The following is a 27,147-nucleotide window of genomic DNA, read 5'->3' as shown; positions in this document are numbered from 1 at the left end:
CAGCTGTCACTTTAAGATTGAGCGTTGATCAGTTGCACCTTTGAGAGGGCTAAATTTCTGTTAGAATGAGATGGGGCCAATTTCTTCACAAATGATTAAGATTTTAAGCTAAGCCTACAAACACTTAATAACGAATTGCATTTGCCCAATACATTTGATATCACGCGCTCTGGCACTGGAGGGGAGAGGGGAGAAGGGGCGAGAGAAACGGCCACTGGTGGTGGATGGATCACATCCTCCAGTCGACGCACTGTGGTGAAAATGGCCCTATGACAAGGAGTAGGGGGGGAGGGGGGCGCGCTTCAAGTGTCAAAGATCCGCCCCGTCAAACTTTCAAGGCTCACAGGTACGCATTGTTCACGAAACAACTCACACAGAACTTTAGGATCCGTAACTACTTAAGGCTCAATCTTAAATGCCATGTTATTTTTCTTTTTTCACATTACAATTTTTAAGGTCTATTTCTAAAATTTTAACTTTGATGCCTACCTACCATGCATTTGTTGTTCTGCCTAAAATTATAACATATATTCACTTAGTATAATATTGTGAGTGTAAAACGTTGTGCAAGTGATGATTACCAAGACTTGAATGCCTTTTAACTAAAAAGCAAAACAGATTTGTACAGGCAAAGTATACTTTGCTACCGAATAACTCAGCAAAATCCTCGTGCTTCTGTCTATGGTTACATTATGATCAAATACTTGCTGTATTTCAGAAATAATAAAGTTTCTTATAGCTATTATACTTCTTTAGGTGCACTCAGGGTGTAATTTTAATATGCAATGAAATGCATGCACAACATGCAATAGAAATTTAACAAAAGTAAGACCAATGCCCATGCGTGTTTCATCCAATTGTATTGAATTTTCTTTTGTGCGTTGTGTATTAACTTCCTACTAAAAGATGAACTAAAATATTTAGAAAATCTACGAATGTCGGCACCAGCATATTGTAGTAGTCATTTGGTGCTCGAAAAGGGGGTTACCTGGAAAGTTTTCCGGGAGTTTTGAAAATTGGTATTTTTATAGATTTTGACGTGCTCTTTTCGAATTTTCACTTTGCCACCTCGTATCTTTGCTGCTCGCGCCGTCATATTGGAAAAATGGCGCCCAAAAATAGTTTTTTTTTTTACTATAACTCCTTTCCTTCTCATTTTATGATGAAAATAGTTGTATGATAAATTAAACTAGAGAAAATTTCCTATAATTTATGTAGGAACGTTTTTATTGTAAAATTGATAGTTCCAGCGAACGAGCACCGCTAACCAACACACATCTACACAAACACACGTATTTCGTATATTAAGACTATGGTCTATACGAAATACGCGTATAGCTAATGCTTTATACCCACGCGTGTGTACACACACACGGGCGTGGGTATAGTATGCTCTTCATATGCGAAATACGCATATAGCATGCTCTTAACGAAAAATATTTTGTGTGTTGAAAAACCCGCCTAAGGGTTTTTTATCAGTCGCAGTATAAAGGCGCGCTCCCCCTCTACCTTGGGGCCCCTTCTACGGAACATCTGCCAACCTAGCTAAAGTACCTATTCTGCGTGAATCATCAGTACGAGTGTATCGTTTCATGGTGTCGTTCGCATTTTCAGTGCTATGGCTTCTGCGGAAGCGAAGAACTGTTTTATTTGTGAAAATCCATTGCAAGGAAGTGAGGTGAGTGAAGTGAAGGAAACAGGAGTGGAGACATTTTGTAAATCTAGAATTAAAAGAAAGGACAATAAGGGCAAGCTCTTGGAGGGACTAAAATCGATAGTGGTTCACGAGGTGTGTCGAAAACATTACAATAATGAGAAATTAATCACTGCATGCTTGCGCAGAGGAAGTGATGTCACACTTTCTCATCCACAACTGCGATTCACTACACCGACATTCTCATTCAGAGATCATTGTTTTTTGTGTGCTGCTGAAATTACAGCAGAGTTTATAGCGAAACAAAAACAGGCGCGCTTGTGCGATCGCAATATTGTGTATAGCGTGCGTAAATTATCAATGAAAAACAGCATTTCAGAAATTGCTAGAGCTCGTAACGATGATTGGTGTCTGGCGATTGTTGATCGTCTCGAGCAAGTGAATGATTTAGTTGCTGCCGATGCCCAGTATCACAACTCGTGCATGAAAAAATTGTACCAAGCACCACCGACTGGAAAAATAAAAAAAAGAGGCCCGCATGCAAACGAGATCACTATTGCAATGAAGTATATTTACTCGTATCTCGAGCAAAATTCTGAAGTGTGTCAGTTTTCTCTGGATTTATTGATGGGCAAAATTGAAGGCAATTACCACCCACACATCAAAACAGTAAAGGCACACCTCTTCAAGAAATATGGTGACGATATTTTGATTGCCTCAACTGCCAATAAGGCTCCTGTGGTTTGCTTCCGAAGCAAAGGTTATACATTATTGACGAACGCCTGGTACCATCAAAAAAACGAAAACAAAACAGAAGAACGTCAGCGTATTGTGAAGACAGCTGCAGCAATTGTTGAAGAGGATATTCGCTCTAAGGTCTACGAGACAACAAATTATCCTCCATCGAATAATTTTTTCCAAGAAATTGAGTCGGATATACCTGAGACTTTACATGTTTTTCTCGACGATGTGATATTGAAGAACAAACGTGCGTATCTTGAGAAATGGGAAAAAAAAAGAGTATTGCTCTCGCACATTGCATAATTGCCGCAGAGAAACGTAATGGGTTTGAAGACAATAGAGATTCGAAGCCTCGATAGCATTCGTTCGGTTTCAAAAGTCATTTTGCCATCCGCTCCGGACTTATTGTGGCTATATGGAAAATGGGTTGACCTGCCTAACATACCTGGATGGAGCGGATTTATGGAACAAGTGACAGCGGAACTTCCCTTTCATAAATCATTTGTAGGATGCTTGCCCTTCATTAATGCTCCACCGAGTAATTACGAAACAATTTTCACTGTTCTCTTATCTGCTTCTGAAAAATGTGAGTCACTACATCAGCACACTTGTCTCGTTATGTTTGACCAGCCCCTGTATTTCAAAGCGCAGGACATTGTTTCCTCGTGTGCTGAGGACTTCAAATTAAGTAATGTTGTTGTAAGACTCTGTGGATTTCATTTATTAATGTCGTTCATGGGATCCATCGGATATATAATGGCTGGAAGCGGATTGAAGGAGCTTTTCAACACCATTTACGCATTGAATTCAATTGAAAAAAATTATAGCAGGACATGCATATACACGTGCTGTAAGAGTGCATATGTTGACTCATCTTTCAATTGGTAAAATTGTCATGCAGTCAATAGATTGTACACCCAATCTCCGTACGGATTTGGAAAGAATTCTATACAATTTCGACAGGTCAGTGATACTTGTGGCAGACCAGGAAGAATGCTACAAAGAACTTGAGAAATTTGAGGATCAACTGGTCAAATTTGAACAACGTGGTTCTACAGCGAAATTATGGGTGCAATATTTCCGGATGGTCACGCTTGTAAAACAATTCATCGAGGCAGAAAGAATGGGCAGTTGGAATATACGTCTTGATACTATCCAGAAAATGTTGCCTTATTTTCATGCCAGTGGCCACTTCTTATATGCAAAGTCTTGCCACTTATATTTGAAATATATGGTTGACTTGAAGGAAAGAATGACAGCTGAGGAATATGAACTTTTCACAACTAAAGGATAGTTTAAAATTCGACGTTCCGACAAATTTTGGTGTGGTACGTGGTCAGATATGACGATTGAGCAATCGTTGATGAGGACGATGAAATGCCTTGGCGGCCTTACTCATGGACGAGGAGTCAAGGACAGCGTGCTTTCCAAGTGGTCCTTAGGAATGGTGTTTCTGCACAATGTTTGCAATGAAGTTGAAAAATTTTGCAACGTATCTTTTTTCCAGTTCTGAGCAGCATGTTGAAATGAGAAGCTCGCGGTTTAATCGTGATAATGACGACGTAAGAAAACTAATGGATTGGTTGTGCCAACATTCTCCTTTTACGGAAGTAAAGGAACTCATGTCAATAAGCACTGGAATTATAGGAGATGAGAAGATAAATTGTCACATGTCTCAAGAAATTGGAAGTGCTGGCATTTCAAAAATCATCGGTGGGGACTTCTACACTGTCAAATTTAAACGGAATGACAGAGTGAAAGCACTTAGCGTTATGAATGCAGGCATCCGGATGGAAGACGAGATTATACTGATTAATCCATTACTAATTTTTCAAAGAATGTGCATTGCAAAAGAATCTGATAAGGAACTTGAAAAGTTCCTTACGTACGAACTTGCTCCTTTTCCATTATCGCTTTTCAATGACGAAGGCATGCGCAAGTGCGTTAAATCTTTCCTATATAAGGCATTTGAGCAATATTCTGGAGATATAAATTTTGAAGAAGCTATGCATGTCATTGACGGAGGATACTTACTGCACTGAGTCGTTTGGAATCGCGGTGAATTGTTTTCATCCATTTGCAATAACTACGTCACATTCGTTCGATCGAAATATCACTCCAATGCCATTGCCATATTTGACGGATATCCGGAAGATGTAGCAGGCTGTAGCACCAAATATGTGGAGCGATCCTGACGATCACGGAAACATGCTTCAGTAGACATTCTTTTTTACGAGACAATGATCCCGACTGTGTCACAAGACCAATTTCTGGGAAACGATGCAAACAAGAACCGTCTCATTGGAATGTTGAAGTAAAAATTTGAAGCTGCGAACTTCATGGTCAAGCAAGCCACGCAAGATGCAGATACGCTAATAATCAATACGGCAATCAGCGTTCCATGTACATTTGATTCTGTAATAGTTGCTTATTCTTTTGACGGCTATATCTATGCGTTCAAACATATACTTTCTCAAACCCGGAAAAGGAAAAATTTTGCAACAAATATATTCAACAAAAAGTATCATAGACAAAATAGCCACAGATAACATTTTATTTTTACACGCCTTCAGTGGCTATGATACAACATCAGCACTCTTCAATCAAGGAAAAATAAAATGTGTAAATGTACTCCGAAAAAACTCAGATTTAAACGAGCTTGTCCAGGTATTCTAAAACCAAAATGCTGACCCAGAGATCATTGCTGAAGTTGGAGAACGCTTCCTTCTTGCACTGTACGGTCACAGTGGGGTCAAAAGTATGTCGTTAAACAACTATAGCTACAGATGCTTTACAAAATCAGCATATAAAAATAAATTTGATATTGCATCGCTTCTACCGACAGAAGCAGCAGCAGGACAACATAAGTTCCGAACTTATCACCAGGTGCAGCAGTGGTATGCATTGGATCAAAACGCAGAGCGATGGGGATGGAAAAAAACAAAGAATGGGCTAATTCCTGTCACCACACTCAAGCCACCAGCTCCGGAAACATTGTTAAAACTTATTTCTTGCAAATGCAAAAAGGGATGTCGGGGAGGCTGTGGATGCATGAAGGCTGGATTATAGACTCCGTTATTTGCACAAATTGCAATGGTACATGTGAGAATTTTCAAGTTTCACTACAAGATAGCGATGGAGAGGAAGAAACTGAGACTGTTCTTGAGCAAATCTATGACGAAATTGAGGAAAAAGTTGATTACATTGAATCTGATAACCCTATCGCCGATAACATGGAAGAAATTTCTGTCTGTGATGATTTTCTCGGTTCTGAAGACGATGAACTTGCAAAACCTGGTCCATCAGGGATGACGAAGTGAAGGAGAATGCACTAAATGTCATCATTAGTGTAATACATGTGGATTAGGCCTACTGGGGATACCACAAAAAAAAAGTGCCACTAACTCTACCTCATTGTGGAGTGGAAATGAGTTTTTGCGCTAATACGAGTGTTGGAGTAGACTTTGCGGCGCTAGTACACTTAAATTATCAATTTTACGATAAAAACGTTACTAGATAAATTGTAGGAAATTTTCGCGAGTTTAATTTATCTTTAACTATTTTCATCGTAAAATGAGTAGGAAAGGAGATATCGTCAAAAAACTGTTTTTGGGCGCCATTTTTCCAATATGGCGGCGCGAGCGGCAAAGATACGAGGTAGAAAAGTGAAAATTCGAAAAGAGCACGTCAAAATCTATAAAAATACCAATTTTCAAAACTCCCGAAAAACTTTCCAGGTAAAACTACCAAATGACTGGACTATTGGGTCTTTGGTGAAAATAAGATGTGCCCTTACTTATTGAAAATTACAACTCAGAATGAATCATTTCCTTTTACTACTTAGGAACAAGCACTTAATACTATAAAGCTGTAACTGTTAGAGGAAGTGAAAAACAGACCATTTCACATTTGTGTTCTAGGTAAGTGAAATTTTTACAGGCAAGTTTTAAAAATTTACATGGTAAATAAAATAAGAAATTAATATGTGCTCAAACAGATTTGTAAAGACAGAATTTTGAAATGCTATTTTATTATGTTGGTTAACATCGTAATAAGTACAAAATAGTACAATACAAATATAGAAGGCAGACAAATGCTAAAGCATGAGAAGCTCATTTCAGAAAATGTGGGCTGTGCTATTTTAAAGCAAAGTACAGTAAAGTAAAGTAAAAAAAAATTCACTGAATAAAATAAAATGGAGGGTTGTGTTGTAAAATAAGACTAGGTAGTTCAGTTTTAGGTCGAATCCACTTTTACAAAGCAAAATTTACATTTCCCTGGCAATAAAAAAAAATCAATACCTACAATTGACATGTAAAATGGCAGAGTCCAAATTAGTAGTACCTCGCACCTTGCTTGGCCAATGAAGAGTTAATAGTGGAAAGGCTTAACAACAAACAATGCTGTGTGTTTTCCAACATAAACTTTATTTACTTCATTAGCATAACAGACATACAACTGTTAAGACAGTTAACAAACAACATTATACACATTCAAAATATAAATAAGGTATAAGAAAATAAAAGCTCTTTATAACACAAAATTTTGCTTTGGCTCTAAATATCATTTACTCAAAGAACAATTCAGGGGAATAAAAGACAATGAAAATACCAAATTTCATTTGAAACAAAAATTAAATTTACACTATTTATTAATGAAATACACGAAAGATGAACATAAAGCCAAGGAATCCACTTAAAACAAATTATTTTCAATAAGTAAAAAATAATGTGACATTTTCCCCCAACTCACAACTTGTTAGCATATTTAGCATGTAACCACCTGATGCATTGGCCAAACAAGGTATAAAGTTGAAAATTATAGCAAGGTTTCTATAGAGTTCATCAACAGTATATAAACTTAGGGTGGTATAAGCAGTATTTATCACATTAAACCATACTCACTAATGGTACATTTTTTATTTATTCTTGAATAATATCCTACGTCAAATTCACAACTATACAAAAAAGAGTAAACTGCAAGACACACACCGAGTGTCATCTCCAATTATCCACAAAGTCAAACTGATACTAAATACTTGAGACCAGACCAGGCCCTCGACGAGTCGAAAGTCTCAACACAGCAACCCATCACAAAGGAGAGGCAAGCATGAAGTTTTACAAGACACAAGTTTTGCAGAAGAAAGAACTGCCTCAATTACCACATGGGCATTAACTTGGCATTGATGGTTGGAATCAAACCACGGACCATCACGTCATCATACAAGCGTGGTGCTGTAGCAATCACAACCAAAAAACCAAGACCAATTTAAGAACAGAGCTGTTCTTCCAAATGTTTCTGGTAACCAATAAAAACAAGATAGTATTACTTATTCCAGTTGGAGAGTTCTTCAAAATAAACTACATACTATAATTTCTAGTTGGTTCGAAAATCCCTTTCAACTTGGCCTACAAGAATAGGTAGATTTAAAGTTCATATTTCTGTAAGTCACAAACAGGGTCTAGTTCCATTTTAACCAATGTACACCTTGCAGTGGGTTAGTTCTTTAGAGGCTATTTGAAAGGTATACAGTAACTTTAAAAAGGTTTGATACTGTGACAGTGGCAGTCCTATGGGAGGGGCAGTGGGGATTATCAAGGCCCCTCCCCCCCCCCCCCCCGTAGCTTAACTCCTTTGAGCCAAGAAACTGCTGAGAAAACAAATAAGCTACTTCATACCTTTAATAATGAACTAGCTGCCCGACCCGGCTTCGCACGGCTATACTAATGGAAAAAAATTAAGCCACATCTCCCATTTACAGTAATGGTAAATAAAAAAAATTCAGAAAAAATTTATTACAATGCTGTATAATGTACCGGAGAGAAAATGAATAGCACTGATGGTTTCCCGACTCGTGCACGCAACGTACAACTAATGTACCCGTACTTCGCTACGGCAGTCTACAGGCAGATCACTCTTGCGCCGCTCATTATACATGCCCCTCCTTGTGGGTACGCCACTGCCACGCAATGCCCGTTGCCATGGAGACGCAGAAGGCATGAACAATGCAAAATCCTGTTCTCATGAAGACAAAGTACCCACTGTCGCCTGGTTTTAACCACCCATGGGATCTAATTTTCGAAAAATATCATCCTGCGTAACATAAGGAACATTACTGTGAAGTTTCAAGTCTGTAAAATATATATACTTGAAAAAAAGGGCAATAAAATAACAATAGTTTAGGTTTGAGATTTAAAGTGATAAAAAGTATTTAAATACTAATTGAACTCTTATGAGGGTACTGATTGCTTCGTTGTTAATATCACACGGGTGTTTTTTACTTGTATGGGAAAATTAAGAATGATAAGGCATCTAGTGCATGGCAACAATGTTAATAGGCAATAGGAAATAGGAAATAAACTTCTATGCGCCTGCGGCATTGTCAACACACACTTCGTATGTGTACTGCATGTTGTATCTAACCCCCTCCAACCTATTTGATTCTAAATTGGAGTTTGAGTAAGGATCCCTAATGTTATTGATAATATAATATAGTCTATAGCCTTCCTCAATAAATGTACTATTCAACACTGAAAGAATTTTTCAAATCGGACCAGTGGTTCCTGAGATTAGCGCGTTCAAACAAACAAACAAGCAAACAAACTCTTCAGCTTTATAATATTAGTATAGATTTTTAAGACATCAGAAATGAGTACGACAAGCATTCTTTGGTGCAATTATTCTTCAAAATTCTGGTCTTCCCATTTAACTTGGAGGTTTTCCATGATCCATATCACACAACATCCTCCGGTCATTTGCCTCGTCCAAGATTGGAACTGTGTTCACCTCTGTACTGTTACTGCCATGGGAGTAAGACATGTTTTTGCTCTTCAATACATATTTTTCCACCCCTTGAGCTAATGGTTGGTATCATTAAATAGAACTTTTGAATAAAAATTTATGGTACTACTCTTAGAAGATATAACTTCATATGGAAACAGTATTTTTTAATACTAAGGGAATCATAGTGTTTTTTCAGCTTTTCAAAAGACCTTACCCATTTCTATTCCCATGTGATTTTGCCCATTAAAGAAAAAGACTCAGATCTTACATCTCTTTACTTTATGATTGTATCAGTTTGAAAGTAATTTGTGCAATATTGCACCAGTTATCATGTTCATAAAAAATTTATAAGACAATGGTTTTGGGGTCTATGTTACATGAAACAAAAAAACTAGGTAGAAAGTTTCTAGAAGTTGCATAATGGTAGCAACTACCATTGCTACTTTCTTCGACATCTACCTAAAAGAACTGTAGGTAAAATATTTTTTTTAAGGCAGCCCTGGTTACTGAATGCACATTTTTTCTTTCTTTAAAAATGTTGTAGGGTTTCACTGGAGGTCCCAGAATAAGGAAAAAAGTGGCACTTGTAAGACAGATACACATACCAGCAAAAGATGAGTAAAAAAACCCTTTGAAACATGATGAGAAGTTCAAGCAATAAAAAACCACAGACAACATCGCAACTACCTGAGAAAAATTTGTCAGGAAAACCAATAATTCATGAAGAGTAATGCAATGGGAATATTACTCCAGTTTATATAATATTATGAAGTGTCAGGAGAGTGTGAAGTCAGTGCAATAGACCTTGGTGCATTATTCATTTCCTAATCTCTATTGCCTCATTTCAAGCATTACTGGGCATGCGCCACAATAATGGTTTTTCCCAATTGATTTCTTCTGTTTGGTTTAACTGCAGTGATAAACACAATTAAGCAAAATTAGCTTTTTAATCCATTCGCACTAGCCTTCAAAATTAATGATTTAATTTAAGGGAAAAAAACCTATTCAATTTCCTTATTTCTTTCATCAAAATAATTTTCTTTTGATATAATCTTAATTAACACTGTTATGAGGTACTGCGAGGGAAGCCCATGGGTCTGTTGGCAATCGGCTTGCTCCGGGTGGAGCATGGCAAATTGAAGCAACACATTCCTTCACGGATTAGAGCGACCAGCCTCGCTTCCCTCCTTCCCCCTCCCCCTCCCGTGGCACTTGATCATTGACCGCGAGCCCCTCCGGAGGGTTGGAGTGACGTGGCTAGGACGTCATTGTTATGTTGTCTAGTCGAGCCTAGTGATACGATACTTCAAAGGGGTGTGAGACCATTCCATGAGGGTGCCGAGGGGTATAAAAATGGTGAAGAGGGCGTGTGACGGAGACTGGTGAGACGGGAGAATGAGTAGTGCGAGGCAGTGTGTTGGGACAGAGACGAGCTGAGAGGCGAGCCCGTCGAGCGAGCTCAAGTGGGAAGAGTAAACTGTGAACTGAACAATGGAGTGATTACTTTGTAGGCAGACATCTTAAGTGTGTAATTTAATTGTGTAAATATTAGTAGAAAAAAAACCTATTTAATTAATTGGGCTATCCTTTGCAACTACCGTATTTACTCGCATATAGGTCGCGGCAATTTTACCAGATTTGATGAGGAAAAAATGAAGTGCAACCTATATGCGAAGAAAAATTTTTTTAAATTTTTGAGAATTTTTTTTGCAATATTTTGCTTTAAAATGTGAAAAAGAAGCTTATATAGGTATAGGCAAATTTATTTACAATGTACACATACAGCGAAACCCCTTATTTACGTTACCGTTATTTACGTTTTCCCGTTATTTGCACTATATTCTTCAGGTCCCGTTTAGTTCCCATATAGTCCAATACAATAATTTCACGCGAATTACGTCTCAAAAATCGAATCCATCCCGCTATTTACGTCATGTAACAACCATAAACAACCAGAAAATACCGTGGGTACTTTAGGAGTAGTTAAGATTAGCTAGTAGGCCTAAAAACATAGTGAAAAACGTTAACGTTTATAGTCGGCAATGAACATTTTAAATCGCAAAATATACATATTTTATAACATGAAAAGTTGCATTTATTTCTAAACATGTAATAATTTAAGCCTAGGCGTGTAAAAGTCCGATTAATTATAGCAGGAGACAATCTAAAATGCACGAGGGAAAAACGTAAACTCACGAATGTATGAACGTGGCAGATTGTTAATTTCTGATACTGTATTTATGTCACAACTTAGCAGAAATACTGGTACGAGACAAACTTCACAAAATAAAATGAGCGGAGTCTTGGTAACTGTTTTATACGTATTTTATAATTTCGGAAGTATTGTACAGTTGACGCATATTTTTTAAACTAACAATTTATTTCTGGGGATCGTAATGAAATTAATTATTGGTATCAAGACATCAAGATGGACGTAAACTTGAACATGTCACGGCAGCGAGAAAACTGGTGCGTATACCAATAAACTGGTATTAGAACTGGATAAAACTGGTACACGGGAGTTGGAGCTTATATTTTTTTCCGCTAAGCTCGCATCTATTGGCTGGCTATTGATGCAAGGTCACGAGTCTGGGCGGAGCGTTGAGTGAGTTATACTGCGCATGCGCAGCTCAGTGAACAAAGAAAGCCAGCAGGCGCGCCGTAACAGCAGCTGATCGAGTACAATGACCTTTCTCCGCGCACGGCGCACGGCGCGGTAATGAATTACCGGTGCGACCTATATGGGGGGAATCTTAAATACCAAATTCAAGACCTCAAATTATGGGTGCGACCTATCTGCGATGGCGACCTATATGCGAGTAAATACGGTATACTTTCCCAATTGTAATACTAAAATCTGTGTGTGTTTGTGTCAAACAATATTTTGAAAAAAAGCTTTATTACATATTTTAGTATTTAAGTTCACCACATCATAGTTATTAAGTCCTAAGTAAGAATGGAATTAAAAACTTGTGTGACAATCTAAGAACCAACCCCAGGTTTAATATCTATAAATGGTGAAGAGTTTGAAAAAAAAAAAAAATTATTAATGATTTTTATTAAAGTGATATTAATTATCCTGAGAAATAGTTTTCAGTGCAATGTAATACACTAAAACACAGGATGAAGATAAAACTTCAAAAACATAACATTTTCAAAAAAACTGTTATAGAATACCATACTTTTAGGAAGTTTCTCATCTCATGTGACCAGTGATATCCAAGATGATATTGTATAGCTCATATGTGCACTAGGCTGAATTAATCAAAGTAGCATTTGATACATCACGATTACACAACACCGGCGTACAATTGTCACTGTTTATGATGATAAAATTAATTTTATTTTGCTTAAAATATATCTTTTCTTTCCAAGATACTTACTTAAGTGATCAGATTTGTACACAAGCAAAAGGCAAACACATGCAGCATCAACATGCTAGGTATGCTAACATGACACACAAATTCCAGACACATGCTCAGCAACAAAAAATAACTTACAATTTACATGCTTACAATGACATGCATAAAACAGTTCTAAGAACATACTGAAAAAAAAAATGAATGGCAGCTTATTAAAAAAGAAAATGTTAACAGAAATGTTATAAGTTAATAAAACAATTGCACTATAAAGAACTACACATAGTGAAATCATACACCTAACTTAAATGTTTTATTTTATGACATTTCTCTTCTCCAGCTGTGAGCGATGAGTTTTAACACAATAATGAAACTGATTACAAGTTCCTAAAAGATAAAAGGAACAATGAACTACAAAAAATTTTAATCCTGTACAGCTAAGTAAATATATTTAATTCGCTTTGAGATCTCCAGTTAAACAAATATTCTTTAGGTTGTAAAAATGTTTCAAAAAATATATTCTTTACAACAAATTCTAAGTATAAAATGTGTAGTATATTTAGTGGATCACTGCGCAACATGCAAATGCAGACATGAAAATTTACAGTGGTAATGAAAAAGTTATTTTAATACTATACTTGAAAATAAAATGCTGATGAACTTAAGTTTCTCACATGTAAGACTACAGACACTTTAAATACTAGCACCAAGTAACAGACAACAATAAAACAACAACAAAATAACATACATGAATTCTACTGGTAAGTACAATGTATTATTATTATTAATATTATTATTACATTCAAACCAAACTTGAATTTTCTTCAACAGTAATTTTGATAAAATGTGGTTTATAAATGAGGAATCTTTGGCGAGATAATCTGCATTGCATTATATCCTCCAAATTATGTACGTAATCCAACATAAATTCCCTTGTACTTAACATGCACAAGAAGTGACATGGACTTTGAAGCACAGTAAAAAGGACAATGATAAAGAACGTGTGAACAAAGGATCAAAATACAGAAATAAACAGGCTGAAATAAATAGGAAAGAACATGGAGAAAAATGAGGAACAGCAAAGAAATATGGAAGAGCATGATTAATAAAAATTAAGAATAAGCATAATGACTATTTTGAAGAGCATGGTAAAAATATTACAATAAGCATGATAAAAATCATGAAGACCATTTATAAAACAAAAAAATTTAAAGGAAATAAGAATAAGCACACGAGAAATTTAAAAAAAAAAAAAAAAAAGATAACATTTTGAGGGTAATAATGTTAGAACATTCACAAGTGTAAAGAGTCTCATAATAAAAAAAAAGGTAAAGTTTTATTATCAGAACAAAAAAGTTGTAACTAACCTTACAAAGAAATAATAATTACTTAAGAAACAATACATATTAATCATGCACTGTGCAAGTTTATTTGATAAAATAAATAGATGACAGGAACTTTACTTCCAAACATTACATAACCAAACTTTGTGGTTATCAATTAGTTGATGGAAATGAAAAAAGAGAAAATTAATAAATAAAAATGTTGAAATAGAATTTGGCCTTCCAAATGAATTGCAGGAATCGGAATAAAATTGTTTGGGAATTGAAGCATTTGCATTCTTTCCTTACTGAAAAACCTCAAAACTGTATCCTATTATTTAAATAAGACTATAAACATCTACTAGCCAAATCTTTTGATAAATATTTCCACCTCATTATTTAGGAGTAAATGGATTAAGTAAAAATTTTTTATTAATCTTTTTTTTTCATTTTTAATTAATTATGAGTTTCCCTGATTAAGGGCACGGAAAATATTAATGACCAGATTTGCTACGAATAAAACAAATTTAATAATATCTGTCACAAATGTTATTGGTTAGACATTTTAGAGTATAAATATGCAGTTACTACAACAACTTCACTGGAGCGAAAATCAAATTTTATCTCAATTTATGAAATGTGTTTCATTTGTTTAAAACCTTTGAAAAATCTGTATTCAATAAAAATATAACCTTCAATAACTGTCATGTGAAGTTACTTATTTAAAATTCATGAACCTGCAATCTGCATTTATACAATATTCAACAATTTAAAATACTAACTAATCAAATAAGCATGACATATCAACTATCTTGATGCAGAATCAAAGTAACTTTCCAGAAAACTGAAGTAGCCATTTCTGTTTTTGTGCCAACTCACAGCCGAAATCTAAGTTTAAATGTTTATACTTTATAACAAAACTAACATTTGACACCAAATGGGACTTACAAACCTGTGTTTATAAGTTGAACAAAACTACACTATTGCATTGTTGACACAATGTGCATACTTACAGAAAACTCTGGTATTGAAAATTATCATTTTTTTTAATTAATTATAAACCTAATGATAGAACTCAGATATTTAGGTTGAGTCCAAAATAATAAGTTAGTAGAGCAACTTCATTCTTTCCATAAATTATGAGCAGAAAGGGTTGCTAAGAGTTTAACGTCGCCCGACCGTACAGAGGCTTAGGGAGACAGAATCACTTTGGCACCGACTAACTGTTCACAAACTTTTGTCACGCCATATGAGATAAACACTGCCTTGGTCCAATAAAAAATACCATTTTTAATGTAGCTGACTTCATGAAAGAACAATATTGCTGATTGTCTACATTTAAAGAAACTATTAAATTTCAATATAGCTATTAATTAATTTTACATATCACTAACCAATAACTAATCACCACATCTTATCCAAATTAAACATGTTACACAAGCACTAATATTCTACACTAAACGTCATACTGCTACACTAAAAAAAAATCCACAAACTATTTTACGAAGTAATGGAATTATAATTACTTCTACTAAAATAATATATACCAAAAATTGTACTACAGTAAAATAAATAAATAAACAAATGAAAACCATTACTGAAAAAATCAATTTTCAAGCAGAACAGAACAATATCTCATATATACTTTCTTTGTGGTTCTTACATTCAATAAAACTATACACCACCGTGTATTAAGCACAGAAAATATAGCACCACATGCTTCAGAAGCACAATACTATTATAAAATGCAACTTGACACCATTTAACTGCCAATATCATTCTAGGAACTTGCACCACAAAAAATGGCAAGTTTTTACAAACTGCAGCAATACTGGATTGAAAGATCATCAGTTTCAAATATATTCAATACAGAAGATTCATATAGCAGAGAAACAAGTGGAATTGTTAAAAATCCATTGAATGCTTTATATTCATGGTCAGATTTTCTTAAAAGTTGTTACACAACTCCATAATAAATCAGATTATTGCACAAAGAAGAGGAACATGTTACATCAAAAACATATAAGAACAAAAAATTAATAGTGATGCATGAAAATTAGAAATGGCTACAAATAACAACCTTGAGTGAAAGTATCCTGACTACTTCAAAGCTAAATTAACTCCCATAATTCAAACTTAGAAGCCCTGACATGAATTAGGTAAACTAAAGTTAATGCAATAAATAACCATTCTACAGAATAAATCAAGATGAATCAGTCTCTTCAGGGGAAAAGCTATCATACGTGTAAAAGTCATTAACACTTTCAGAAGTTATATTTACAATAATTAACACATATTACAAATGCAGTGTGCTAATAAATGTAAAGCTACAAAATTTGTGTAGGTCTAAAAGAATATGTTTCCCAAATTCAATTTTTTTTATATTCTGTTTTCCTCAACATACAGCAAACCTAGAAAATATGTATAAATGAACGTATGTTCTTACAGATGTTTATGGGTAGATAACTAGATAATAGTTATTATTTTTTATACATATGATTAAATCAAATACAATGCATTTTGAAATCTAAAAATTTATTGTAAACTTCCATCCAAATTCTGACTTATCTAAATAAGTATCCTATATACTTTAAAACACAAATTTCTCTAAGATGTGTACCAGCAATGTCGAACAGAAGGAAGTAACTTGTTGATTAAGTTTGACACTTGTCTTGCTTTTAATTCCTCACATCACGTCTTGCAGCTCATACTGTGATTAGAAATCTATTTCCTGAAGTTTTGAACACCAAGAATTGTTTTAGTTAGTTGGACAAAATATATATATATTCGTGAACATTAATTAACCTTTTCCCTTAAAATCTAAGATATTGTTTTAATTTCTTTGGAAAAAGAAAAGCCAAAATAAAACAAAAAGCATTAAGTTAAGAATCACTAACATACCATAAAATTTGTATGTATGCTACACCTTTAAAAATATATTTGGCCAAATTATTGTCTTCCAAGCTGTTTTTCTGAAGATTATTATTTATTACTACAGTATATGTATTGGCAAAAACAAAATTAACAAAAGGCAAGCTTAAATAAAAATACACAGCTACATACTCCAACTACAGGATGCCAAGTTTACTATATGCACACCCTCATACAAATTTACCCTTTTGACAAAAATTTTCCTGTTAATAAGTATAAACTTCTAAGTCTCTTGAGAATTTTCTTAACAAGGATTTACTGTATCACACTAGATATTAATTTACCATTTTTAATGTCACAGCACTAGTAGCCAATCCTAGCTTAACATTTATCTTAAAAAAAAAAAGAGTTGAAACAGCTGACTTTCAATACCGGGTTAACAGGCAGGATGAACATTCCTCTTCATGGCATAATGTCGGGATACGTTTTTTTTCAGAAACAAGTAGTCACTTTACCTTAAAAAACTAACCATTACATAGTGTAAAAATTATTTCATGAATATAATAATTGACCATTGTGCACAGCATGCAATAATAAGTGTAGGTTGTTACTCAACACAAAAAAACAGTAAAACCCCTTTTTATACTTTTAACAGAACAACTTTATAAGCACCAGTATGAATGAGGATTTATACACGACTACAGAAAAGAGTAGCAAATAAATGTTAGTCGGCGAAGTTTAAAATATCTAATTACAGTATAATGCTGACCTCGCCCGGGACTGCGCCCCACGGAGCCCATCAGCGATGTGCTTGTGTGCTTGTGTGTTGTGTTAGCACGCACCAGCCACCACAAAAGGGCGCCTTCGAGCCAGAGCCTAGTTCCCATAGAAAATAATAATAAATAAATCTAAACCTTTTTCTTTTATTCCCCAAGTGCCCATGTCTTGTCAGGAACCGTAAACATTGCGATGGTTTATGTTTTTAATAAGTATGAGCTACAATCTCAATATGTAATACATTACTTGCTTGGGAGGCCAAAATACCTATGTTATAATTTTAAGGGTACTGTTCTGTTTTTATCTAAATACTTTGTTTTGTTTTAAACGACCTAACGGTAAGGCCACTGCTTCACTGCTTCCTGCCGCCATGACGCCCGCAACACAGCCCAGTCTCCATAGACTGCCGCGCAGGGGAGGAAGCAGCCACCTCACCTTGGAGGAATTCACTGCTGGTAACTCATCGTTCAACATCCGTGCTAGTAATTATATTCAAACCTTTTTCTTTTTATCCACGAGGCCTACTCTGGGTGGTAAACTGCTCCACCTAATTATTTAAGCTCCTACTGAGCCTTTGAAACTTGACGAGAGATAACTTTGAGGCCAGGTCATGTGGTGTCCTCGTCAGCCCCTGAATCAGTTGTGTTGCCGTTGGCATTTTTCACCGCTTACTACGTAAATAATTGTGTAATCACCCCTTCTCTAATGTAACATGGCGCTGATAAAAGTACTTCTACTAGATCCGAGGATGTCTCATTCGTACAACCACGTGTGCACCGGCATAGGTTTCAAAGTGTGTAGGATGTCATAAGAGCCCACTATAATCATCACTATAGAGTGCCTGATGCTAAGAGCGGGCCAGATCAAGGGAGTTTTGGTAATTGCACTAAGGGGTACAAGTCACGCTTCCACACAGGCGACGTCACGCCCTGAGACGAGAGTCTCCGCCAAGTCCACGCCCCTGAGTACGGCAGCGCCCACTCTTATTATGCTCAACATCCGACAGCGACCCCCGACAACGTCAAAGCATAACTATTTAAGTTTAATTAAATCCACATTCCATATTATTATTATAGTCATAGTTTTTTATATAATATGTAATATTTTAATATTCTACACATAACTTTTTATTTGCCCAACCCTGTAAAATATGAAATATTCTTTGAACTCTGATAAGAAATTCACAGCCAAATGTCATTATGCATAAAAAAATATTTGGGTAAAAACCACTATTTGAAAGCTTGAATCTTAGTCTTAGTGACAGCAGGTACCTGTTACACCAATCCCTCACTTAGCACGACTAATGCATTCCTAAAAATGTTCGTTTTATCCGAAATAGCACACTGGTTTCCATAAATAGCAAAATGTGTAGGGAAATATTCTTCATGTAATATAAATGCATAGAATAACACTCAATGACAAATATGTTACACCATTTATTTTTATAAGCCTACCATTGAATACTTTGTAAGACAAATTCAATACCGTGTAACGGGAGATAGTTATATATTGGCCACCTCGCTCCAAGTTGCATGAAATTTGTATCTTGCTATAGTTGTTTCAAGGGCTGTGCTATGATTAGCTGTAGAGGCATGCACCTGCAGTGTCCGTCGGGGAAATGCAGCTGCGTATCTGGACGAGGTACCGAGTAGGTCGCGGCCGGGCGAGGGCTCACGCATTATAAAATTATGTTGTTGAAGAGAGAATTTTGTGGCTGTGGTGCGGGTGGCGCCATGTAAGATCATTTTTTTTTATCAATGGACTTTTAAACTAAAATTTTTGACCATGGTCATCTATGAAGCCCACAACGAGACTTTAAGGTTCATTTTTAGTCGTTGTTTCAAAGGACCAAGTCTTTCGGCAGTACCTTGAATCCGTGAGTAACCACAGGACATTAGTGCAAACTGTCTTTTAAAGTAATATTCCTCGGTACCTGTAAACAGTCGATGTGGGTGTTTCTTTTTGTTGAAGACTGGGAGGAGGTTAGGTGCTAAAGTTTGAATACTCTAAATTTACTGGCTTTCGTGGGCGCAAAACGGCTGTCACGTTGACTGTGAATCTTCAAGTATTAATAAAACTACTTTATCAATTGTCCCTGCAGAAATTAATTCAGTACTTAATTATGATTGAACATTTTATTCTGGAACGTAATTAATTTTCAGTGCCCAAATTATTTATGCAAGTGTTTATGAATGTCCAACTCCAGGCCGAATCCATTTGCTAGCTGGGAGATCGTGGGTTGTGACAACCTATTTATTTTTTATTCTAATGACTGTGGACACTGAAACTATTTTGATACGATTGAAAATTAAAAGTAAAAATATAAAATGTAAAACATGAATAAAAATTAAATTCACATAAAAGGGGCTCTGTTCTTAAGAAGTTCTAATTATTATATACATATATTATTCAGCTTTTATTCAGTACTTATAAATGTCTTCAAAATTTAAATGTGTTAATCAGTAAAAAAAGAAAAGATCTTCAAACTCTGTGTTGTTATTTTTTAAAACCTGATAATGTAAAGACAATCTTTTCACAACTTGTTTCAAATGGAAAATAAAGAGTATCAAGGTAGGATTGTGAACTCCCTCTCAACACCTGTTTCTATGAATATTGTGTTTTTCCAGTACACATACAAGATTTTGTATTAAATATAAAATAAATTAGAGTCAATAATGTAAAATAGGAGTCGTTACAGTAAGCTTGGAGTTCGAGAATAACTGAGCTCATTTATTGTCAAGTACATATTATGTCGAGAATCGGGACTGAACTATTAAACCTCAACTAACAAAAAGTGTGTGATGTTTCATTGATTGCAAACATAGAGAAGCTAAGGAAATATTGGGAATGAGTGTAGTATGCAGTAAATTATAAACAAGGGATTGAAAACCATATCAGGGTGTTTAAAAATAATCAGTGAACCAATTTCAAGTCTTTTTCAGTACCTCTTAACAACATTTTCTGACATTTAATATCAAAAGTTTATCAATTTTAATGAGCAAATGTAATACAAAACAAGTCTACTATTCACAGGACCATACAGATTTTAAAAATAAAACTACTACATCTTCAGATATTATTTCTATATGATTTAAGAGGACAGAGTCCAACTATTTATATTCAATGTGTAGATGGATTAAAGAGAAGTGTTGAAAAAAAAATGCAAGTTAGTAAAAGGCTTCTGGAAATTAAAGGTTCATGACTTGCCGCACCATTACTGTTTATTTAGAGACTTTTTTTTGTGCCTAATGTGACATGCAAACACCCTAAATATCAAAACATTAGGAGTGCCTTCATAAAAAAAACTCACGAGCTTTAGATCAGAAAGTATTTCAATGCTCAACTGTAGACCCCCACCCCACATGAGAGATAATTACAGGTGTGTGCATATAGGTTGGAGGGAGGCCTGTACTTGAAGTATATACGTTACAACTACATGAAACCTCGTCAATACAAAAACCTCATTTGCCCAAAGCACTTTCACTGTCCTTCAAATGAAGCAGAAGCAAGCACAACAAAACTGTTAATACAGTAACAGTCCATTTTTTTTTTAACCCCATTTAGGACATGTGCATAGTAAACCTACATGATTACACAACGTGTTTGGCCAGAACAATAAAGGCTGCAAAGAACAAACTCATTCACAAACCAATTTGTCCAAGAGGTACGTTCAGTAATTCCCAAAACCACAGTTGACATGAATCAGGTCTATGAGAAAGTCCTGGCAGCTGCAGTCTGGTTCTCATGAGAAAGATGTTAACTACTGGATCATCACCAAACCATGGGTTTGACTACCACTGGTTTTGCTAAGTCCTATCCAGACTTTCTGAAAATTTTTGAAATCAGCATTAAAAAAAAAACAACATACATTTATATAACCGAATGCAAACATAACCAGTTAACCCCCTGCCTAGTTGGTAACAAATCAAGGCAAGTATTTCCACGACTCAAAGTCTATTGAATGTGATAACGTTAAAAATGACATGCCACTGAAAAAAAAAATGCTTTGTTAAGTTTATGAACATTAGGGTGAGAATTTGGTGTATCTATACAGATAGTGTCAGAATTCGACTGACAAATTTTGGCTACAGGTACATTACAAGAAAATAAATTGAAAACATTTACCTATATACTCGAGATCTAGTGTTTCCCAGGGCTGGTATATGCCTTTGAAATTGGAACTGAACATTTTTTATTGTAAATAAAAGAGAAAGTATTTAAGATGAGTAAGCATTGTGGATAATGTAACACTTACATATTTTCCATACATTTTCCTGACTTGGTTTTACCCCTAATTATTACAAACAAATTTGTTCAAGTAAACATTAACCAGATGCTCCGTGTTCCATCTCAAAAACTTTCTCTACTACAGTAAAATACTGATATAACGAACTTCACATTAATGAATGATTTGAAATTCCTTTCCAATGACTGTACACATACAAGGTTAAAATATTTCAAATTTACGAAATAGATTTTCGTTACAACGAAAGAATTTTACCGGTTTTCTTCATCAAATATTTAGTCTATACGTCAAAATATTTGCTTACTGTCGTTTTCTTGGCATAATTTCAATGATTCAAGCATTCAACTGCTTTATTTTGTTGTCTATTTACATTGAAAATGGCATTGCAAAGTTTTATGTGCATTTGTTTTATTTTTTTTTTCTACCCAAGATATGGCCAACTGCTTTTTTACTCACGGCCATAGACTTAAAAAATACACTACTAGTAGTAGGAACTGTATGTTTAGATGTGCGCACTTCACTTATTTTATTTGTGGCGAGATATGGCCAATGGCTTTTCCGTAGCGGCAACATTTATGAAAAACTTACACAATGTTAACTCACTGGAAAACTAGATGCCGCTAAAACTGGCAATATCAGCGACTCAACGGTTTCATCTTCTGCACATATCGTTCAGTCTTTGGTCTGTTCGGTTTCCGTTTCCATTATTGATTGTTTACATTTTGTTGCCATCAGTGATTTTCAGTGACGTGCTGTATTTATTTATGCATTTATTATTTTTCTAACCAAGTTTCAGTTTAATTTTTATCATCATGGAAAATAAAAAAAAAAACTAAAACAGTATTCTTTAAAGGAAAAAATGGAAATCTTAAAGGAAGTAAACAAAGGCACAAAAAAATCACACGTGGCCAAGCAGTTTGGTTTGGCACCCTCTACACTCTCTACAATATAAAAGAATGGGGGAAGATTGTGAAGATGTATGATTATGAATAGTGGTGCACCGATGCCGATTCCTATGAATCGTAATCGGCGATTATGGGTACTTACCGATTAATCGTAATCGGCGATTATCTTAACGATTACTTTGCCGATTATCTACGTCCCGGCGTAATTAAGTAGGTTTTTACCGTGTAATATTTTTTTGCACATTTTAGGACGAAATACGGTAATATTTGTATATAATACAACATTCATCTAACTCCATCATATCATGATTACGGATATTTCGTTAAGTTTAATAAATCTCATTGCCTCTAACAATAAAAAATACATTTTTCCTACACGTTTATTTACGTTTCGTCTTTTGTTCTGTCTTTTGTTTAGTGGCCTTGTTCATTACCTATAGCCAGAGATGTAAAATAGATGGCACGCAATCAAAATACCACAAGCAGTTGCAGTGGATTCTATGACAATCGATCTTTTCGAGTCGTAGAAGCGGTTAAAAATCGTGGTCCCGATACCTTCTAGAGTTTATCACTGCGTTTTACAAACTCGTTATAGACGTCTTTGGTAACATTATCCGTTGTTGTGTTATTTGTATGTGACGTGAAAAGTAAAAAAGTATTTTTATATATTCAGTCAACATAAATAAAATCACATGTGCTATAATTGGTTTTGAGCCATTTTTATATAATTATAGTGAGATGGCGAGTAGAGAGAAAAAAAGTGAAGTGTGGAAACATTTTTCTATAAACTCAAGTGAACAAAATAAAGCAACATGTTTACATTGTTAAACTGTAATTTCTCGATGCAACCTTATGTGATAGTTGATAATAATGTTAGTTTTCCACAACAAAACTTACCCATTGTAAATTACAATTATTAGACTGTAGTTCAAGTTGTGTACAATAACAAATATAAATATAAGTTAATTTAATTTACACTTTGCAATGACTTAATAGTGTATTTTATATATTTGTATACTCTTATTAAAACTGTATTCTCAATTTTACCTTAATTCACATGGAAATAAAAAATTTTGTGTGCATTATTACACTTAAAAAAATGGTAAATATGTATTGTACGGATTAGCGCCAAAAAAATCGTACAAATATGAAATAACTTTCATTATATGCTCTTTTACGTCCTCTTTTCAAAACCGCCTGCGGAGATTAAAAATTCCAATTACTTTTGGAGATATCGCCGTTCTTATTTTGCAATACAAGCCCTATGTAATCATTCAACAGACGCCATTTTATATTTTGCCGTGTGCGCGTGAATGCCTAAATAACAGAAATTTTCCATTAGGTAAGGTTAGTTACATGATAAATACTTCTAAATAAACGGAAATTAAAAATAATATCAATTAATTTTACTTGTATAGTTTTAAGTATTTATAATGTAACTGACCTGACCTAACAAAACGGGACAAAGGTAGATTAGGTCAGGTAAATAATAATACTTGTAAACAAGCAACAACGGTGAACGCGGGAAGCCTACGATTCACTCATCCTTCTGGACATACCCGAATACTCACGTTGGCAAGCCTTCTTTCAACAGACGAGAGGCAAACGCCCGATTGTGCATCTTCGGTTTTTTTTTTGTTTATTGTAAATAAATATGCAACTCATGAAAACTAATGGTCAATTAGGTTATGTTAGCTACATTAAAAATACTTCAAAACATTGTGGATGGTTGATTTGGTTAGGATAGCTACATTAAAAATACTGTAAAATCATGTAAACGGTTTCCTAGCGCTGGATAGCTACATATTAAAATGTTATTTGCTAAGCAACCATAAAATGATTTTACAGTTTTTTTAATGTAGCTATACTTACCTAATATAACCTACCATCTACAATGTTTTAAAGTATTTTTAATTACTTTTTGCTAATTTTAAGAAAAGAAGGCTTGCCAACGTGAGTATTCGGGTATGTCCAGAAAGATGTGTGAATCGTAGGCTTCCCGCTGAACGCCGCATCAGTGCACAACATGAAAATTAAAAAATTCCATATCTCCTAAAGTATTTGGAATTTCTGATCTCCGCCGGGTTTAATGAAAAGAGGAAGTTAAAGAGCACAGAATAAAGGTATTTTCGGATTTTTAAAATTTTTTTTTAAAAAAATTGCCAAAAAATGAATATTAAAAAATTTGATATCTCCAAAAGTAATTGGAATTTTTTATCTCCGCAGGCGGTTCTGAAAAGAGGACGTAAGATAGCATATAATGAAAGTTATTTCATATTTGTACGATTTTTTTGGCGCTAATCCGTACAATACATATTTACCAAAAAAATTTGTTCATTATAATCGGTAACTGAATCGGTATCTGCCGATTATTGCTCTCATAATTGGTAATCGAATCGGTAAAGTCATATCGGTGCACCACTAATTATGAACAATCTTCGCTCAGTTCCAACCGCAAAAGAATATTCTTTTACAGAGATTGACATTATTTAATGTTTTTTTCTCAAAATAAACCACTAACCCTGTAGCATAATCCAGCTCAAATAATTTATGATTATAGGGTAGGTACATACATAGTTCCATTTTGTTTTGCCATTGCATTCTGTAGTATGGGAATAGTATATGTACGTTGGGATAATTCAGTTTAAAAAAATTTCAGTATAAAGAACAAAATCTCTTGCTTTATAAGACTGTTATAATGAGATTTACTGTATTTGGAATCAAAAAAGTAATTTCAGCTTTAACATCAAATGTGTAAACCAGCCATGGGATGCACTTTATACCATGAGTTGCATACATGTTTATAAACTATTTCCTTTGTGATGAGCCAACATTCAAAGTTTGTTGGCCAAATTCTGACTCACACTGAATTAGTTAAGTATTCATGTTTGTGACAATTTGACAGTCTCCCCGAATTGACGGATGCATTTTTCTCTGTCTGGTGAAGGCATACATAAAGTAGATTTTAAGTTGCTGCCTAGTCACAGGTGTATTTGAGTTATTGAGGCAAGATGAAAAGTTTGATGCTCCCTATTGCTTTCAGGGTGGTATTGCCTGTAAGCGCACGGCTGTCGAGTGGTGTGCAATCTTCACGTCTTGCATAGAACAATTATGAGATTTGAGTGGTAAATATAATGTTATGTGGTAGAGATGCCTAAACATTTATCTACAAAAACTAGTTTTAGCCATTTACACTCTTCCAAAAATACAGTTTAAAAACAAAATACGGAAACAAGACAACTCATCTGCTCGCTGTGAATTCTTAAATGCTTTTTGTAAATAGACACCACACTAATATTTTGAGCAATTTTCAAATCAAGTGGCTTTTTTCTTCTAAATCTCTGCACACTATGTATGGTGATGTCAAACATGTTTACTTGAAGATGAACCAACTGCAGTTTGTATTAACGAGGTTTCCACAGCACAAGGAACTAGGGACACGGCCAACACACAAACGTGGCAAGCGGGAAGGACAACTGGTGAGATGTACGGGTCACAGCTCCACGCCGGAGTTGCCCAAACTAACCTCCTGCAGCAAGTCCTGCGCAGCGATGGCCTTCAGCACATTCTTCTTGCTGGTTTCCTGTATCTCGCCACCCAGCAGCAGCTCGTCCAGGATGAAGTACGCCTTCTCGAAGTTGAAGATGATGTCCAGCTCACACACCTGTCGCCCGCCACATCCACGAGTGAACGAATGAACGATGGCTTTGTTCTCAATAACATCAGGTCATTAGACATTGAGGTGTAGTCAGACGAGAGTGGAGCATGAACGGAATGAAGGATGAATTCCCTGGGAAAAACCAATGACCCACTGCAACATCCACAAATTTATCCCCACTGCCAAAAATTTGTCTCTTACCCCGGGAATCGAACCTGGGACTTGATGGAAGACGACCATAACTAAAGGTATATTTACACTAGAGCTGTGCCGGTCTACAAATTTTGCCGATACACCGATCTACCGATATGCCGATATTAATTTTTAATATCGGCCGATCCCGGACCGATACAATATAAAATAATTTCAATATTTATGTATAATTTTTTTTTTAATTTTTGTGAATGTTTCAATAGCTAAAATTTTTATTAATATAAAAATGATATACGTACATACCTCCAACCTTCAATTTTTACTTACACCTGTATCAAAATAAAAAAAAATGTAAAATATAACAGGAGTTGCCAATTTGTTGTGTGTTTAATGTCTGAATATGTATTTTTTTTTTTACAATATGCAAATGTACACAGAATGCTTACAACTTACCTCTCGATCTTAAAACACCACAAATTGTACATTTAGCTTTGGAATTATCGTCTTCTAAAACTGTAAAGTATTTCCAAATGAACGAAATGGTATTCTCACAAATATTTTTTTTTTATTCAGCCATTAAAATGTACTGACTGAACACCACTCATACAGAAAAATAACAAGCACGTGTGTTAATTACCGACTTTTAGCATGACCGAAACAAAAAAAGTCTAGTAAAAA

General features: G+C 35.0%; 1 protein-coding gene across 6 annotated transcripts in view; it reads right to left on the bottom strand.

Annotated features, from left to right (window-relative positions):
* LOC134537111 (AP-1 complex subunit sigma-2) overlaps window positions 1-27,147 on the bottom strand; it is a 54,482-nt gene that overhangs the window by 19,909 nt on the left and 7,426 nt on the right. For 5 of the 6 annotated variants that reach the window (XM_063377415.1, XM_063377412.1, XM_063377414.1 and 2 more), the window contains exon 4: window positions 26,185-26,322. In XM_063377415.1, coding sequence (XP_063233485.1) covers window positions 26,185-26,322 — 138 coding nt within the window. Of the gene's footprint in view, window positions 1-6,801; window positions 16,591-26,184; window positions 26,323-27,147 lie in introns of those variants that run through there. The other variant, XM_063377417.1, reaches the window with a different exon arrangement.

Source organism: Bacillus rossius, chromosome 11 (assembly GCF_032445375.1).
Source record: "Bacillus rossius redtenbacheri isolate Brsri chromosome 11, Brsri_v3, whole genome shotgun sequence".
Classification (NCBI taxonomy): Eukaryota; Metazoa; Arthropoda; class Insecta; order Phasmatodea; family Bacillidae; genus Bacillus; species Bacillus rossius.
Note: the sequence above shows the minus strand (reverse complement) of the source record. Positions and strands in the feature narration are given on the sequence as shown.